Source organism: Cygnus olor, chromosome 2 (assembly GCF_009769625.2).
Source record: "Cygnus olor isolate bCygOlo1 chromosome 2, bCygOlo1.pri.v2, whole genome shotgun sequence".
Classification (NCBI taxonomy): Eukaryota; Metazoa; Chordata; class Aves; order Anseriformes; family Anatidae; genus Cygnus; species Cygnus olor.
In genome coordinates, this window is record NC_049170.1 from 9081219 (window position 1) to 9098855 (window position 17637).

Genomic DNA, 17637 nt, shown 5'->3' on the forward strand with positions numbered 1-17637 from the left:
CCAGGAATCATTCAGCATACATGCTGAGTATTGATACTAGCATGTTTTACTAAGAAAAAGTCTGAGCTACGCTTGGCTCCTTGGAAAGGAGCCTGAACTCAGTCCTAAGTATCTGCATAAGAATAAACTAAATGAGGTTGTAGGATGTTTTTCATCAGGAAGAGACACCCTAATAAATCTTTTTACAGAAAATAGGGATGAAAGGACCAGAGAAATAATTTGTTCCGCCTTGAAGGGGGGCGAACTTCATAGCACTCCTGATGGATCTGTCCAGCCTTTTTTTCTGAGACCTCGTTTATAGAGATTTCTTGGGCCATCTACTTCAGTGGTTAATGTGTACGGTTAGGAGATTTTTCTTAGTGACCAAGCCATGCTTTTTGTTGCAATTTGAATTTATGACTGTTAGTATTTTACCTCAAGAGACATGGGGAAAAAATATTTCTCTCTTTGTGGCTTTCTCATTTTGAAGATCTCCTAACTGTTTTTGAGCAGTCATACCCATCACTACCTGTGGATAGGTCAGGTTTTCTGACACCTTGGCTGTCGTGGTGGTCTCCTGGGCTTTGCAACAAGTCCGTTGGCAAATAGTTCCAGTATGAAGCGCAGCTGAATTCCCAAAGTCAGTATATTAGGAGTGTCTTTAGTCCCGGAAGAACAGGTTTGTACCAAATACGACCTTAAATATCTGAAGGTTTTATGGAGTGGGTGCTGAACATACTTTTCATTTTTCTTTGAGGTTCTTTGGGAAACGGTAATAAAGTCTTAAAATCTCTGTATCTTACAGCCATCTTATGTTGTTGTTGGATGATTTTTCTCTAGCCAGAAAATGGTCTGCCATGGTTAAAGTGATATATGTCTGTCCCAAAGGCCTGAAAATGCTGATTTCTTACGCTGCAACAAGAACACACCAATCTTTGTCTCTGTGGAAAGCCGCACAATGAGCTTGTTTCATATATCTGTAAACTACATAAAAATCTCAGTGTTGCCTATCGGATTAAAAGCAACATTATCTTATTAGTGATCTTAATCATGAAAACCTGAGATGCTTCATCTGAAAAGCTTGAAGAAAGTATTGGCAAGTCTTGTTTGAAAAGTCTGTTACAAAATTGTCCTTGGATTGTAAAAAGAAAAATGGGAATGGAAGATAGACAACTTCATTCTTATTTCAAGTAACTGAGAAGTGAAATAGGTCAATGTGGAGTTCTAAATATGGACAAAGACACTGATTTAGATGATTCTTGTTTAATAATGTAACCGTATCAACCACCTTCACTTAATGTTTGTACCTGTGTTTGCATGCATGTGTATGTTTCAAGTTCAATTAAAAATATTTGACTTGAAAGCTCTATAGCGCCTTTCCTCTAAATATGTCAGGAATTACAAACATCAAGATTTTTTTTGTTTGCATGACAAGTTCTGGAGAGATCTCTGCCCTTCCTACCAGCTGTGAGAAACAGAACACAGGAACTGGCACCACACACAGTGCAATGAATTTTTAAGAAACTAGAGAATGGCATTGCAGTTCATTCGCATCCCACTATTTGAAGGAGCTGTGGATAATGTCCATATTGGAAGCAGACAGAAGGAGCTGTAGAAGCCATCATATCTGAACGTCCAGATAGCACTTAGAGTGTGTCAGAATGGGCGAGACCTCTGCAGCAGTACTAATTCAAGTGTCATTGAAAAAGGACTCTGCCTGCCGCAGCCTGCGAGATAGCTCTCTAGAAATATTTCACAAATGGACATGGATTTCTTATTTCCACCTCCAAATATCAGGGGGAAAAAAAAAAAAGGAAGTCAGGTAGTATTCCTGTTATGAAAAAGGCATAGTATTTTTATGAAATACTTCAAAACAAGCTGTCCTCCCAGACCTCCAATGAGGATGGTCCCTACAGAGACAGAATACTTGGTGGCTCGGGGGCAGTTCTTTACTTAGAAGCAGGTCCCTGTGCTGTTTGGGACATTCTCAGCTACTGGGCAAGTGAAATGTAAGGGCACGTGTGGACACCCTCAGCAACTAGAGGGACTTGAGGTGACAGCCAAACCAGATGCAGCCAGTACTTTTTATGGATTTGTAATAAAACCCTCAAAAGGGGGAAAGATACCTAACTAAATTGAATTTAGCTTTGCTGTGGTTAACTTGGAACCAAAGTGCAATAAAATATTTCCTATTGAAGGCTGGAGAACAAGTTTGTCCTTTTCCTCAGGAGGCTTTTAAATTGTATGTTGAAGAAGAGCGGCATCCTCCTGAATACCCTGAAAGCAAGGCATTTGGTATTGCTTGTCACTGTTGTTAAGTCTCAAAGGAGAGTTTTTCTGCCACTCGTAAGTGTTATATAGTGTGAAATTCATATTGATACGATGTTGGGTGTTACGGAGCATCTCCTTTCCTGATGGGAAATGACTAAAGGCAACTGTAACACCGTTGAAGTGCATAACAAAGAGCTAGCTTTCAAATGAAAATTACTTGAATGCAATCTATGAATTTGGTGGGGAGAAATGCAGATTTGTCCAGTTTAATAGTTCAAGAAGTCACAAATGTCTTTTAAATGGCATTTCAGGTTTGACAGTTTGGAATAGACCTTTAATACAGAGATGGCTCTGAGTCGGGACGATCCTGATGCTGTCCGTGGTTGGAGATGGAGGGAATGTAGAGTTTGTCCCTGCCAAGACTGCAGGAAGCCTAGGGCAACACGCAGGAAGGATTGCCAGTAGGTTTAAGCTTCAGGGAGCATTAAGTAGGGAACCTAGAAAGGAACCTAGAAAGGAACCTGGAAATGAGGGAAGCTCCCTTTGTACTGATTTCTGATAGCCAGTCCTGGTGTTCTGTAACATACTTGGTGTCCAGCTCGAAAGTGCTCATTGAGGAGCTATGGGCAGCTTCGGAATCACTGGTATTTTCAAACAGAAGTGGTTTCACTTGGTGATTTCTCTGCCTGTCCAGTTTTCAGTGTAATAGTCTGGACACGAGTAGTGACAACTGCATAGGGGCACAGGAAGCTTAGTTCAAAAACATATTTTTGATATCTACATTATGGTGCTATATTTTGTGGACAGAAATGTAAAAATGAAGGTGGTGCTTAGGGTAAAATACATGACCAGCCCAGAATCCTAGAATGGCTTGGGCTGGAAAGGACCTTATGAACTCCAACCCCACTGCCATGGGCAGGGATGCCACACTCTAGACCAGGTTGCCCAGGGCCTCGTCCAGCTTGGTCTTGAACACCTCCAGGGACGGGGCATCCACGACCTCTATTGTCTTTGCTGCAGCTTTGGAACAGCATTTATATTTTTGTAATGGGCTGGTGGATGTTTGTACTAGAAAAACACATCATGATTCAGCATCTTATCAGTTGTGTTTCTGTTACTGCTGGCGAAACCAGCGTAGCACAGCTGGGTTTCTCTGCCTTTTGGCCAGTCCTTCTCCATATCTTAGTTCTCTCAGACGCAGGAGGAAATACTTAAAGGTAAGAAGTCTGTTAGTACATGGGATTAAATGGAATTAGCTGCTTTTTTTTTTTGAGGCGTTTTCTTCTGCTGTTCTGACTCTCCGTACACCATTAGGCACCATTAGAAGAGAAGATTGTCATCAAATCATGGTTCACTGAAGCAGCTTAACGGTGTCTCGTTCTTTTTTTTGATGGGAGGGGAACTGAACCACTTCTGGATTTTATTTACTGCTTAGTCTGAGTGCTCTTGTTTGAGGTAAGTTTGCCTCATGCCAAAGTTTTTGGCTGGGATAAATAAACCACAGCTCACTGGTCAGCACCAAAAGTGGCATTTTTCTGGTGTGAATGGGAAGGCTTTGGTAGTTCTGCCAGTTCTGTAGGCTGATGCAGGTACTCATAAGTCAAAACCATACCATTAGTGTGTCTTAAATCAGTCATTAATAATGAGTCTATTAATTGAGGAGCATATTGCAGCCTGGCTGGAGAGCAGGAGGGTTTTTTTTAGTACTGCAGTTCTTGAATTTAAAAAAAGACTTTAAAAGCCTTCTAAGACCTTTCAGTAAAGGGTTTCCAGGTGTTTCTTATTGGCATTTGACAGACAAAATAGATTTTTCATCTGTTCAGAATCAGTGCTTGTCCATGTTACTGGTTTGTGGGGTATTAGACAAATGGTTAGGCAGTTAGGCTTTCTGGTCCCCGGTCTGTCAATTGGCAGTATCACAGTGGTAAAATATTTGGAACACTAGTTGAAGAGAAACAGCTAATTATTAGGAATTTCCCTTTAATATACATTTCTGATTATTGTAATGAGAAATTATTCACATATATTTCATGATAGTCTTTCTTGCTTTCCATGGTTTTTAGCTGTACTACTTTTATCTGTTACGTGGTGATCACAGCTGTCTGTGTAGATGTCTATTTGATGATAATCAATTGCAGTACAGGAAAAAAAAAGTTTACATATAAAAATCTATATAGCTGATGAAAGAAAACAGTAATTTGTTCTTGTCCTTGAAGTGAAGATGAGTTTAGTAACCTAGTAGGTGCTTTTTCCTCTTAACTACTGCGATACTGTAGAAGTACTCATTTCTAGAAATATTGACTCAAACTGGTAGCAGATGAGGGGTTTTTCATAGAAGAAGTCAATTACAAGACGTTTCTGGATTGAGATTTTCCTGCAAGATTCATGCCTTCATCGTGTTACAGAGAATGTGATTTATAGTACGTCTGGGAAAAGATGAAAATATTTTCCTTCTCAGGGTTATTTTTACACAAATCACCCGGAGTTTATTTCCTTTAAGTGCTTTATCCGGCGTGCACATCCCTTTTCCTATTGGGTGATTTTTTGAATTAGCTTTATAAAGATTACACGGATAGACACGGCATTGTCGTAGTTAATAGAAACCTGTGCAGTGAGGTCTATGGGCTGCAAGATCCCTAACAGTGCCGATGACAGTGAAGTATGGCCTTATCGAGAGGAGAATTCATAAGAGGCTGCCCTGGGACACCGCACCACTGTCCTTCTGTGTATCCTGACAATGTTATCTGTCCTCTCAGTACGGAGTATCAAATGTCTGTCACGAGTACAGAAATTAATTTAATGTCACCTGAAGACATGCAATTAATCTTTTCGAGGTTTTCATAATACCTTTACAGAAAGAGTTGCCAGTTTGGCGGATTTGGATTTTGGGGTTTAGCAGAAGATAAGGAAAATTAATTTTTCATCAGGGTTAATACAAGCTAGCAGGGCCACAAAGGCTGAGAAAAATGGTTTGGGAATTTGTCAAGTGTTGTCACTCTAGAATAATGCTGCTTAACGTCTGATAGGTGTAATCAAGAGTTGAGATTTCTATAGAGGGGGATTAATCAATTTGCTCACTACAGAATGCAGGTTGGTGATACCATTCCTTCATGGGGTTTAAGAATGAAAATAAGATTTGATCTGTCAAATTGCAGGAAGCTCTGACACTATCAATAGGCAGTTTTATCAGTACATTTTAAGGTGTTTGTTATAAATAAATTTGTCCTGCTAATGTTGGTGGCAAATAAACTTCGTCTTCATTACAAAACTGTCATAATGATTATGATGGAGTGCAGGGCTTCAGCTTGCTAAATTTGGGCAGGATCAGAAGATTCTGGGGTTAGGATTCGTGATCTCGTACTTGGCAGAATGGTCTTTATGTTTTTGAATGCACAGCACTGACAAGCGAGAGCGCGCGTGTCAATATTGGAAGACAGCCCCGATTACTATCGGGGAACTGGTTCTAAAATTCATGGCCTTCAAATGGCGTAACTTCTCTTTTTCATTAGTCTGTGGTTTCATCAAAGGGCGCAGATTCTTACACAGTAAAGTTCAAAAAATGTTCACCATATAGATCGAATCCTTTTACCTAGATCTTTTGAATAGTGTTTAATTATCTGCGGTATTTGAAATTAACTTGTAGTTTTGGCACTGCTAGCAATCTTGTGATATTTTAAATTTGAAAGACAGTTTTTGTGATTTCCCCTGAACAGTACTCCTCTCCCTTACTAAAGGTATTTTTATTAGTCCTGAATTAGGCTAGTAACTATGAAGTTTCATTCAAGGAAACTCTTTCCTAGCTTCATGTTAATTTAGGAAGGTAGACCTTTTTTATATAGAAGTTGGGAATTCAGAGCTTGCAGGTCAAAATGGTTTGTAATGCAGGAATTAAGCAGTAGGCAATAACTGAAAAACATTTTCCGTGTATTGGTTTGGAGACACAGGATGAAATTCACCTATCTGTAGAGGATTTCAGAGGAAATTTGCATTATAAAATCAGAAATTGTAACAATTGGTCTCAGGTCTTAGCATAGGGCTGTGGTAGGCTGAGAATTGTTCTACCTTGTTTCAGCACTTCCAGTGCATCAGGTTGTATGAAGCAGGCCATGATGACGAACAGATTCATTGCTGAAGGATTTAGGGTTGCCCAGTACATCCCAAAAGGGTAGAGAAAAAAAAAAAGAAAGAAAAATGTGCTTTATCAAGACTTAGAATAAATCATTCTATTTCTACACGTTTAAATCTGGGGGGAAGAGGGGATGTGAGCTAATGAAAAATTATCATTAGATAAATCAAGTCCTTAAGAAAAAGTGGATTTCAAATGAGGTAGGAGTGGGATGTTTGAAGTAGAGGAGATGCTAGCAGTTCAGTTCCTATCACTTAGATGTCATACTGGGTAGCTTCTGCACTACCAGTTTGCTCTGCTTGCCTCCCTCCCTGTAGCTTTGCCATGTGTTTAATTAGCCTAATGGGTGCCGGCCTGGTGTTTGCCTGAGGAGCGAAAGTCGGGAGTGAACATACAAACAGCGGTATTTACAGTCATGCATCTCTTCCTCTAAGGTGTTAATATTCTCATATGAACGTGTGGCCCGTAAGCAACGTTGTGAGGTTTTGTAGCTTTAAGACCAGGCATTAAAGCTCTTTATGCTTTATTTTTGCTTGAGACTTAGTTCTTTATTTGCATTCCTGAAGAAGCCAGCAATTACCTTGCATGTAAGAAGTTTAAAGGATGATATTGATGGTGAGAGCCATGTTTTAATTTGCCACTAAATAGCACTATGCAGACTTAGTTCCTTTTGGCTCCAGCAGTGCTGGTCCTTGCACTGACATGTCTTCGGCACCAATTCTTTTTTCAGCTGGTTAAAATTTGTTACCTGAGACTTTGTTGTTTTGCTTGTTAAGTGCATATTGACCTAGGAGCTGTGCTTGTTTTTCATTTCCTTAAGAAAAACACCAACATTGCCTTCAGTTGAAGGCAGGACTAGCTGTACAGTGCTGCAACGTCTTGCTGACGGTCCGTGAGCAGGGAGCCCTCTGTCCTTGCCAGCTCCGGTCATCTCCAGTGGCAGCAGGTTTTCAGAGAGGCATTACAAAGTTTTGATCCAGTTGTCCCGTTTTCCTTTCTTGTTACAGGAGCCAGCAGGCTTTGCTCCCTCCATTTCTTACCCCGTGGACTTCCTTTGTTGTTCTGTACAGGTTTTCATATTTCTAAAACGTATTAACTCATAAAAAGTCCAGGGATGCTTCCACCTTTTCAGACTGGATCAGCATCCCAGGGAATTGTCAGGAACATCATGCTAGTGCTTGAAATCCACAGACTGAGTCTCAACCCACTATAGACCCCAGCAGGGAAAATGTCCCATTAGATTTTCCATGAATTTGAACCAATATTGTGTGTTTGCATTTGGCTCTGTTCGAGTTTTGTGTGATTGTGTGTTTCCTGCGTTAATTTTTACAGTTTTATTTGGTGATAATTGGGCTTGCAAGTCAAATACTGCGTGGTTGTTGACTGTCCTCACCTCTTACGGCAAATGATTATTTGCTTCTGAAGTTTCAGTAATGAGCATGTTCAGTGTTTTGTACTTGAGGGCCTCGCTCTCGTGCTCTTTGAATGGGCTGGAATCGTTTTTTGGTTTAGAAACAAATGGTTGCAAATACTTATGGCTGTTTTTCACAGCAGGCTTGTTGCGTAGTTCAGATTTTAACTCCCCATTCTTCCATTTAAATTCCTCCTAGGAGTTTTTGTTCGTTTTTGTTTCATAACCTTCCGGCTGCTGTAAGGTTGAATAAAGGAAATTATCTGACCAGAGCATAAGGCTTATGCTGATGCTCATGGTGGAATTAATACTAAAATGGAGAGGATTTAATATTGGGTTCTTGATAAGGTTTTGTTTGTGTGCATATGTTTGTTTGCTTGTTTCTTTTTTTTTTTTTTTCAGAAGAGGAGAGCTGCTGCTTTTTTTTTACATTTTGAGCAGCAGTTGAAGAGGAAACTTTAGTCTTTCTTTCTGGTTACTGATCTCAAAGGTTTGTGTACGAAATTTTCTGTGAAGCCTCATTCAGCATGGAGCCGTTCAGTTTAGCACAGAAAAAGAGAATTTGTTTAGAAGTAGAAAAAACAGATGCAGTTTTCTCTTGCTTTCTCACTGTGGGTTCTGTGGCAGAAAGCCCTTAGGTAGGAAGAGCTTCAAGGTTTTCCCTGTGACAGATTGTGCTTTTGAAATGTAGATGGTGCAAGGCAGTGATGAAGCCAATTTTGGGGGGGGTTAACTTGTCTGGGATTTAAGTAGTTGAGTTCTTGAGAAATTGTTGCCTGCATCTACTTGATAAAAGAGAGTGTGGTTTAGGGATTTGAACTGTGCACTAGTGGACTTGAAAATGTGAGAATATCATAGATACTGCCTGTACTGGACTACTTTTCTTCAAATAATAGTGAAGAGGTTTAGTAACAAGCAGTCTTCAGTAGGTGTTCCTTTTGCTTTTGTGTAATCTTGGTAGGGGTGTAGTGATTTGTTTTCTCAATCGAGATAACCTCACTCTTGGACCGTAAACGTGTTCCTTCTGCAGCCTTGTGTTTTGTCGTCTTGCCCCCAAGAAATGTGCCAGTTAATATGAACCTCTCTGGTTAGTGACATCTGGTATGGATGCAGAAGGACTTTTGACTTGTCAATATTTAAGCAAAAGGAAATAAACTACATAAATAGAGATGCTTTCACAATTATTACTTTTTATTCAGACACACCTTCTATTCGAGGGCTTTTGCAAGGTTTCCTGAGGTTTGTCATGGGCTTAAATAAAGCCTGCAGTCCTGTCTTTGTTTATTCAGCCTGACTCTCAGGTGTTGCACCGGTGTGACTGGGGATTAATGAACTTCTTCCACTGCCTGGCTCCCCAGTGGCAGTAGGTGCTGGGGGGCTTCCCTCTGGTCCTGCAGCTGTGTGGTCAGGTCACTGGTGGGTGCCCAGACAGTGAGCATCGGTATTTTTTGAGCATGTAAAAAAATACAAACAAACAATGTTGACTAATATTAGCAGATTGGAGTTGTAAAGTTGGAGTCCAGCTAATGATACAAATTTTGCTGTCAAAACCATGCAGAAAGCATGCGATGATTTGAAGCCCTTTATAGATGCTGGTTTTCAGTATCTGATCTGGAAAGCTAGACACAAATTCGAGAATCTCTCCTCTGTTTGCACAAAGCCAAACTGCTTGCGTAGAGGCAGTGGAAGTGAATCACTCATCCATCTCCTAGTGCCTTCACCTCACATTTATGCTGTATGCTCAGTGAGAGATGTAGTGGAGAGAGTTAGGGGTCGTTGGATCAGAGAGGGCATTGTTTATTTGTGCTTGCGAGTATAAATATTTACAATAAGAGCATTATAAACTAAACCAAACAAAAAAAAAACCTTGGGGAAGAACTGTTCTAACTGTTCCAAACATGGACAGTGCTTGGGGATGAAGATAGCTTAAAAGGTTGTTGGTATGGAAGCAGGCAGCGTAAATATGCACTTCAAAATAAATACTAATTTCTAATTAAAGAGAGATTCAACTTTGAAAGATGAGCAGAGCACTTGTGTGGTTCTTCCAGCCTTCACAGTTCTCTGTAACGTGTACGTCTCTGCGGGGGAAAAAAAATCTACCACCACCAAAAAGCAATAAACATAGTTCATGTGTAACCCTGGAAGGAAGAATAATTTGGAAAGAAGTGAAAATACCTCGCTGATTTGGATTTGAAAAGATGTTACTGAACATAGTAATCGATAATAAAGTTCAAACAAAATAAGCTGGACTTAGATACTGTGGGTTTGTTTTAGACTAAAGCGTAATTTCCAGGCTGAGCCCTTACACACTTCTGTAACAGCCACTGGTTTGTTTTAATAGGCAAATCGATGAGTGTTTGCTGTGCTCTAACCGAGCTGGATGTCACAGGAGGTTTCTCAGGGCGAGTGTTTGCACTGCGTAGACATTGAGCCGCGTGTTGTGTTGTTGATTTCAGCAGGGGGGAGAGGATGCTGGCTTTTTTCACCCAGAGGGCCAGCCCCAGCGGCCTCAACAACCTCTGGAGCCGAAACAGCAGCCAGTGCGGAAGGTCACATTGACAAAGGGAATGCAACAGCAGCAGCACCAACAGCAGCAGCAGGCACAGATCCATTCACCAGCTCCTCAAGGAGTCAAAAACATCCAGGGAATCCATCAACCTAAAAAGGTGATTTTTAGATGCATATCGCTGCTAGAAGTTTCACTGTCTAGCTGTGTTGCTATATTAATAACTAGCATTCTGTTTGTCAATTACTAGCACAGGGCTGCATGACCCAGGAGATGCATAATTGCATATAAAGCATTTAATCTATAGAGGCCTGTTTGTATCCAGCACAGAGTGGTGATGCCTGCAAGTTGTTTCATCTGATGACTTTCTGGCCAGCACAGTATTCCCGCTGGGAAATGCGTGTGTCTCAAGATAGCTACTAGAGGAACGGCATCCAACGTGCTTTCTGGCTTAAAACCCAAGAGTTATTCTGAAGTTGTGCTTATGCTTGTATTCAGGCTGTTTCCTGCACACGTAGGAGCACGCAGCAGCTGTTTCAGGATGCTCTTTGGTTGGTTCTCAAAGTCGGTGTTGCTCTGAACAGTCGGTGAGCTCAGAATGAGGCTTTCTCACTGATCATTCACTGGGAGGAGGCAGGGAAAGCGTTCAGGTTGCACTGGTGTGTGCTTTCTGTTCATCTTCAAACTGAGATGCTCCCTGAAAATAACTGGGATTTTGGCTTTTAAGTTAATGGTTGGTTGTGAACTGTTAGCAGTAACCTTGCAGCTTCATGGCAAGCTAAGATTTCCTTGCTGATGCAGATAGGAAAAGGCTTCCCAAGTAGGAATCTACTGAAGAAGAGAAAGTGTTGAGTGTTATCTCAATGTTAAGTGTCAATTGTTCAATGTTTGTTACTGTTTCATTGTTGATTTTTCTCTCCCCAACTGTTCAACCTTTAATTTGCAAGAATGACTACGTATTGCCCGCACCGGAGAGTATTGTGGTTCCAGATCCTACAGGATTTGGGGGAAAGGAACTTTAAGACAATTTTTTTTCCACTATACACAAATACTCCATCCTGATAACAGGCTAATGGTTGCAAGCAGCAGCGACTGGAGGCACTTGGAGCAGTTTGCTGATCATATGCACACATCAAATTTATCTGTGGGTTAAGAAGAAAAAAGGGAAAGATCACTTTGGGTTTTTTTTAACTGGTCTCAAAATGTGGGAGCTAAATACATGCCTGATAATGTGATCAGTGTTGAAAACTATCTTATACATTTTGATCTGGGACCTTCCATTGCTTGGCTGATCTGTGCTAAGGCTGAGGTTTTAGCCTCAATACCATCTCTAACTTGCTGTCCCTTTAAAATAGGTTTATATAAGCAGTAGAGAGATATGTTAATGTGTGGTCTTTCAAATAAGCTAACAGCAACAAGCTGTTTTAAATCAACATGTACTTTAATCAAATCTTTAAGTAAATTGCTAACTTTTGTATCATCTGTCAAATGCAGTTAGCAGAAACACTAGGTAAGTAAATCAAAATACTGTTACTTTTGTTGTTGGCAGGTCATTATGCATGGGAGAGGCAGAGGAGTAGCAGGCCAGATGGGCCGAGGACGCTTGATGCCAAATAAACAGAACCTGCGAGTGGTGGAGTGCAAACCTCAGCCCTGTATTGTGTCAGTTGAAGGGCTTTCTTCATCAACTACTGATGTCCAACTGAAAAACCTGCTGATGTCAGTGGGACCCATTCAGGTAGGTCAACCTTGGTTTATAATTTTTGTGCCAAAAGTCTTTCATTCCGGAAAGCTCAATTAATTCCCTGACACTAAATACAATGCGTGTTTATTGGTAATTTATGTTTGAAGGCACCCCCACCCACACGCACCACACCTGATAGCAAAGACAAGCACGATTACATTGCGGCACAGGAGATGCAGTAGAATTTTGCTAACTGTCACATTCGTGCTGCAAAAGAGTCTCCTTCATTTTGGAGTTCTTGTACGATCTCTATTATTTCCATATAGAATACAAGCACGTCCATTCTGTGAGGTTTTGTTAAAGCCAAATTATCATATCAAAGCAAATGTGTTTTTGTTGCTGTTTTTATTGTTGGCTTGCACCTACACTCTTTTTTGATTCCTGTCATTGCAGTCCCGGGGTATTTAATGAACAGTATTCATTTGAGGTTTTATACCATATAGCACTATCTGCTTTTTCAAATGAAAACATATTCTGCTTTGAAGGATTTTTAATTTATTTTTTAGAAGGTTCTCTTTAGGAGGGGCCTGTGAGCAAGGTTATGACATATGTGCTGGTATATCTGCTGCAAAGCTTCTGTTCTAAAACTGCCTCCTGGAATTGGTGTATCAGTTAAACTGGCTTTAAGCAAAACAGGAGGCTTTCAAAGCACCAAAAGGCTTAGGAGGCCATGTCTGAGTTATTGTTAGTACATTTGAAAGTATCAGTCAACGGATAATGAAACACACAGATTATGATGATTTTTTTTCCTTGAATTTTTCAGTTTGGGGCGCTGATTTTGACAGGATCAATATTTTCAGACAAATGCAATGCATTAATTGGAGCTATTTTGTGGCTTGGAGACTTGTTTATGAATAGGATTATCTCTCTGTTGTCGAACACAGTGGTTTCCTAAAGATGTGCGCTCTGCCTCACTTTTTCCCAATTTAGTAAATGGAATAATGCTGAATTATTTATGTTGTCAATTCAGAGAGGTTTAATTTGTTTGTGAAGGCAAAAATACTCTCACAAAATACTTTGTCCCTTCATGTTCTGTAGTACTCGAGGAAATTATTCATACAGTTCCAGAGCACATTTAGGCAGTGTTTACTTGTTAAATCTTGCATGAGAATATTAGGAAGAGATTAATAGAAATCCTGCTAGGAAATATTCATGATTGGGAGAAGTTATTGAGAATGTGCTAAAAAATTTATTCAGTACTTGCTGTTTCTTAGCAGACTCCAAACGGTAGTATCTTAATGTAGCGTCACAGACCAGTTTAGAAAGTATGTTTATAGGAAGAAACTTGTGACTAATTTTCCAGTGGGATTTGATATATGCCTGTCCCTTGTGTTCTTGCAGCTCAACAGTGTCAGCTGTACCCTTGGAAAGTTGTAAATCACCTGCTTTCACCTCACCAGCTATTACTACTAGAAGTAGTACTTGAAAGAGATGGTTGAATTTAGCTAATGATGCAGAAGGCTTTTGTGCTAATTTTACCCTTGAATTTCAAATCGGGCTTGTAGAAGGCTATAAATTTCTTGGCTTGTTTGAGACTAAACAATGTTTCGGAAGTGTGGATAGTGGCATGTACAGGGGAGAAGTAGTCTGCTTATAATGGTCTTTTGTACATCATTTTCTCATTCTTCCTTTAAAATGCACTTCACGTAAGTAATTTGCAATGAGGAGTACAGAAGTGAGCCACTGGAAGAGATCTGAGTAGTGAAAGGAAGGGTTCCTTGCCAGGTGGGGTTGGCAGATTTCATGCATCAGGTAATAGTAATGACCTGAGCAGAGAGCACCTTTGGGTAGTGCAGTTCTGATCTTTTAAGATGAAATCAAAGTGTTGAAACTTGATGAACTGGAAAAGAGGGAATGCAGAAAGAAAAAAAAAATCTCTTACCTCCAAGAAAAGGGCGGAGTCAGAAATTCTAGCTGCTTTTTCAAAAATGACTTTAAGAAAGCTCAGGTTTTTAGCTTACTCAGGCGGAAGTCCAGAAGCAGTAGGAGAACAGAAAGATGCATTGGGGATAAAGGAGGTTACACTTTTTCTGGATGCAAAAGGTTTGGATTTTTACTTTTGCCTTTTTCTTGTATCATTGAGGTATCATTACCTTGCACAAAACTGTCTTGGGAAGGGAAGTGCAAAAATTCCCTCAATTCATGATGTTCAGTGCTCCTAGCTTTGCAATCAATTTGCATTGAGGTGATGGTTCTGTAAGTCATAATGTGGGAACAGCTGGGCACTCAAAAGATGAAGGAGGTTTCTTTACAGTTGAGAAGTGGGAAATCCACAATTTTTCCATTCCTTTCCATCCCCTAGAAATGGAGAAAATTGTCTTTTCCTTGTATGAACTTCGAAAAGTATACTCTGTTGACTATCACTGTAGACTCCTTACTTCTAATCCTTGATTCATTAAAGCTCCTTTATTACTAGAACGAGAGAAAAAACACTTAAGATTCTCAAGATACTGAAGAAGATTTTCCAGGCTTCAGGAACAGCCCATTAGTCATAGCTGCATCTTCCAACTCAAACATGATTAAGTTAAATTACCAGGAAAACCACTTCCTTTCAGCATATGGCCTGCTGTTGTCCTCCTTCTGCAGAAGATACAGATACAAATAATGTCCATGAAGTAAAATCTGAGTGATGAATCTAAAATAATTATATACTATAAATAAAATAATGCATTCCAAAATGCATTTGAAAGTACAGGAGCTTTCTGAGCACACCACTGAAATACAGCCTCCTGGGGACTGCACTGGAGCAGTGACATTCAGTACACATCTGTCCAGAACCACTTCCTGAAGGCGATTACTAATAATCATAGAATATCCCAAGCTGGGAGGGACCCACAGGGATCATCGTATCCAACTCCTGGCTCCACAAAGAACCACCAAAAACCAGACCCTGTGTCTGAGAGCGCTGTCCAAACGCTCCTTGAACTCCTGCAGCTCAGTGCCATGCCCACTGCCCTGGGCAGCCTGTCCCAGTGCCTGACCACCTCTGGGTGCAGAACCTTTCCCTAACACCCAGCCTGACCCTCCCCTGTCCCAGCTCCATGCCGTTCCCTCGGGTCCTGTCGCTGTCCCCAGAGAGCAGAGCTCAGCGCCTGCCCCTCCGCTCCCCTTGTGAGGGAGCTGCAGGCCGCCATGAGGCCTCCCCGCGGCCTGCTCTGCTCTGGGCTGAACAAACCAAGGGACTTAAGCTGCTCTTCACACATCTTCCCCTCTAGACCCTTCACTGTCTTTATAGCCCTCCTTTGGACACTCTAATAATTTTGTCTTTCATAATAATTTACAAAAGTAATTAAAAACTCAGCTCTTTTTTTTGTGTGCTCTTGAATCTGGGTTTAATGTTAATGCTGTCTTGTACTGTCTGCAGAGGTTTGCATGCAGCTAAGTTATTACCACCTTTATATATTTTCTTAAGGTTGGTGGCAGGTATAGAGGATTGTTTTCTAGGTCTTCAGGTGATGTGACTACTACGTGATCATCCTGTGGAGTTGTTCCATAATTGTCTTAAACCATATTTTAGATGGTTCCAAACATAAAATAACAGTGCAAATTCGCAGCGTTGCTTTAAAAAGATTTAAGATCTTGAATTCTGATGTTAAAAAAGGAGGGGGGCAGGGAGCCACTGTTATATATTAGAGGTGATTAAAATGCTGCAACTGTATTTTGAGTGCTTTTATGAATATGAGTTATACTCTGAGAAGAGTCGTTCCCTTTCCAGTCTCAGAAAGGGAAAACAATTGCCTTGTCGATGTGCTTCTCTTTGCTTTCTTAGAGTGATAGTGCTACCTAGTGCCCACTTAGGGTAAAGACAGTGTCTGCACTAACACCAAACCTAAAGTTGATGATTTTATTTTTAGCGTAAAGGCTTATCAGTGGAAATGACAAGCACATGTAGATGAGCACGCCCAGAACAAGAGCGCTCTTCCAGGATCAGCAGGGTTCTTCTCCTTGTGACATGGCACACGGGGTGCGCAGCGCCGGTTTGGTGACCTGTTTGTTCTTCCTGCCTGTAAAAACATTTTCAGCTCTTGCAGCTGAGAGTATCTCCATTGACTGTGGAAGAAAGCATGGTCAGTCCTGCCCTGTCCTTGGGCTGGGGGAGAGGAGAGCAACTCTATAATGAGCCTGTCCAGTTCAGCTGTGCTACGGAGCAGTGTGTGAGCTAGAGAAGCTCATCTCAATGATAGGAAATTATCCCTTTTTCTCATCTCATCTTGCATATGGAAGCTGAAAGTTGAGCACTTTTAAAGCATAAAAGCTGGAAGGAAGGGCAGGAGGGGCGAAGTCATATGCAAAAGCTGAGGGTACAATAAACACATTCTGTTCCAGCCTCTGTGCCTGTCAGCAATGGCTATGAAGTGTCACCTACAGAAAAGATGCTTCAGGTGTCAGGGAACTGTGAGAACAATAAAAAATGTATCTGCATGTATTGATGGGATGGAAGAACAAATAGAATCTGATCTTTCTTTTTAGAAAGTACCTGCCGTGCTGCTCTTCATACTGCTGGAGAGCAGATTGAATCACACACTAGTAATGTTATTATATATGACAATTTACAGTTTGTTATTGCACAGACACTTTTTAGCCGCTGTGTATGGACTGTCACCCCCTAATCCTAAATTCACCAATGAACTGAACGTACAGCCTATTATTTAGGAAGGAGGAAACTTTTATTTCCCATGTGTCTGTTATAATTGAAATGAGTGCTTGCTCCAGTCTCATACCCTGCCTGCTTGGTTTCCATCTCTCAGTACTCTCATTACCCTCCCTTTTAACTTCCTCCTCTCTGTGTAACCTCTGAGAGCTTTGGTGTCAAAGATGCTTGGTTTCTGCAAGAGATCTCTTGCTTTCTACTCTTGATTGTCCTGTTGCTTGTGTCAAGGTAGTGTTTTTCAGTGAAGCTTAACTAGATATTGTGCTGCTGTTATCATACAGGTTATTTCAACATTATCTTTTGTTGATATTGGAAAAGTGTAGATGTAAGGACAAAGCATGTGTAAAGGAGAAATTTGAGCCCAGTGTAGGTCTCATTGTCTGCAGAGGGAATGGTCTTTTTGCGATGTTCATTCTTTAGTCACTGGTAATAGTTCAGTTGCAGAAAATGTCAGACCTTCTGACTTTTTTTAAAGATGTTGAATTTAATAGTGTTTTAAAACAGTTGTAGGCTAGCTCTTAACCAAAAGCATGACTGTTCATGAAATCCTGTTTGGTTTTTTTTGCAACTGTTGCATTTTCCATTCTACAAAAGGTACAAATCTTCCCATGGCAGCACGTAAAGAAGCAGAAAAAGGAACTAAGATCAGTATGAGCCCTATGCTTCCAAAATCACCTTCGTATAAAATACTCCTCCCCAGCATAAAACAATTATTCTTTTTATTTTTTTTAATGCTGAGACTGTGTCAGGATGTAATCTCTCTTCTGTTACTCCAGAGTCGATTGGGAAAATGCATAAAATACCTCTGATCTCAGGCTGATCTCCAGGAAGAACTGTATGGTAGATCTGTATGCCCTAATCTGTAAAGTAACAAGTCAATGAAATCCCCTGGAAGTTATTGCATTGTCAATCCTCTACACCTGAGCGGGTCCGGGAGGGGGTTTTCATC

At 40.7% G+C, this 17637-nt stretch overlaps 1 protein-coding gene across 9 annotated transcripts in view; it reads left to right on the forward strand.

The window, feature by feature from the left end:
* The window catches only part of RBM33 (RNA binding motif protein 33), a 102548-nt gene that overhangs the window by 71950 nt on the left and 12961 nt on the right, over positions 1-17637 (forward strand). For 3 of the 9 annotated variants that reach the window (XM_040546133.1, XM_040546136.1, XM_040546135.1), the window contains exons 16-17: positions 10244-10453; positions 11843-12031. In XM_040546133.1, the coding sequence (XP_040402067.1) occupies positions 10244-10453; positions 11843-12031 (399 nt within the window). Of the gene's footprint in view, positions 1-819; positions 1338-10243; positions 10454-11842; positions 12032-17637 lie in introns of those variants that run through there. The other 6 variants (XM_040546134.1, XM_040546137.1, XM_040546139.1 and 3 more) reach the window with 3 other exon arrangements.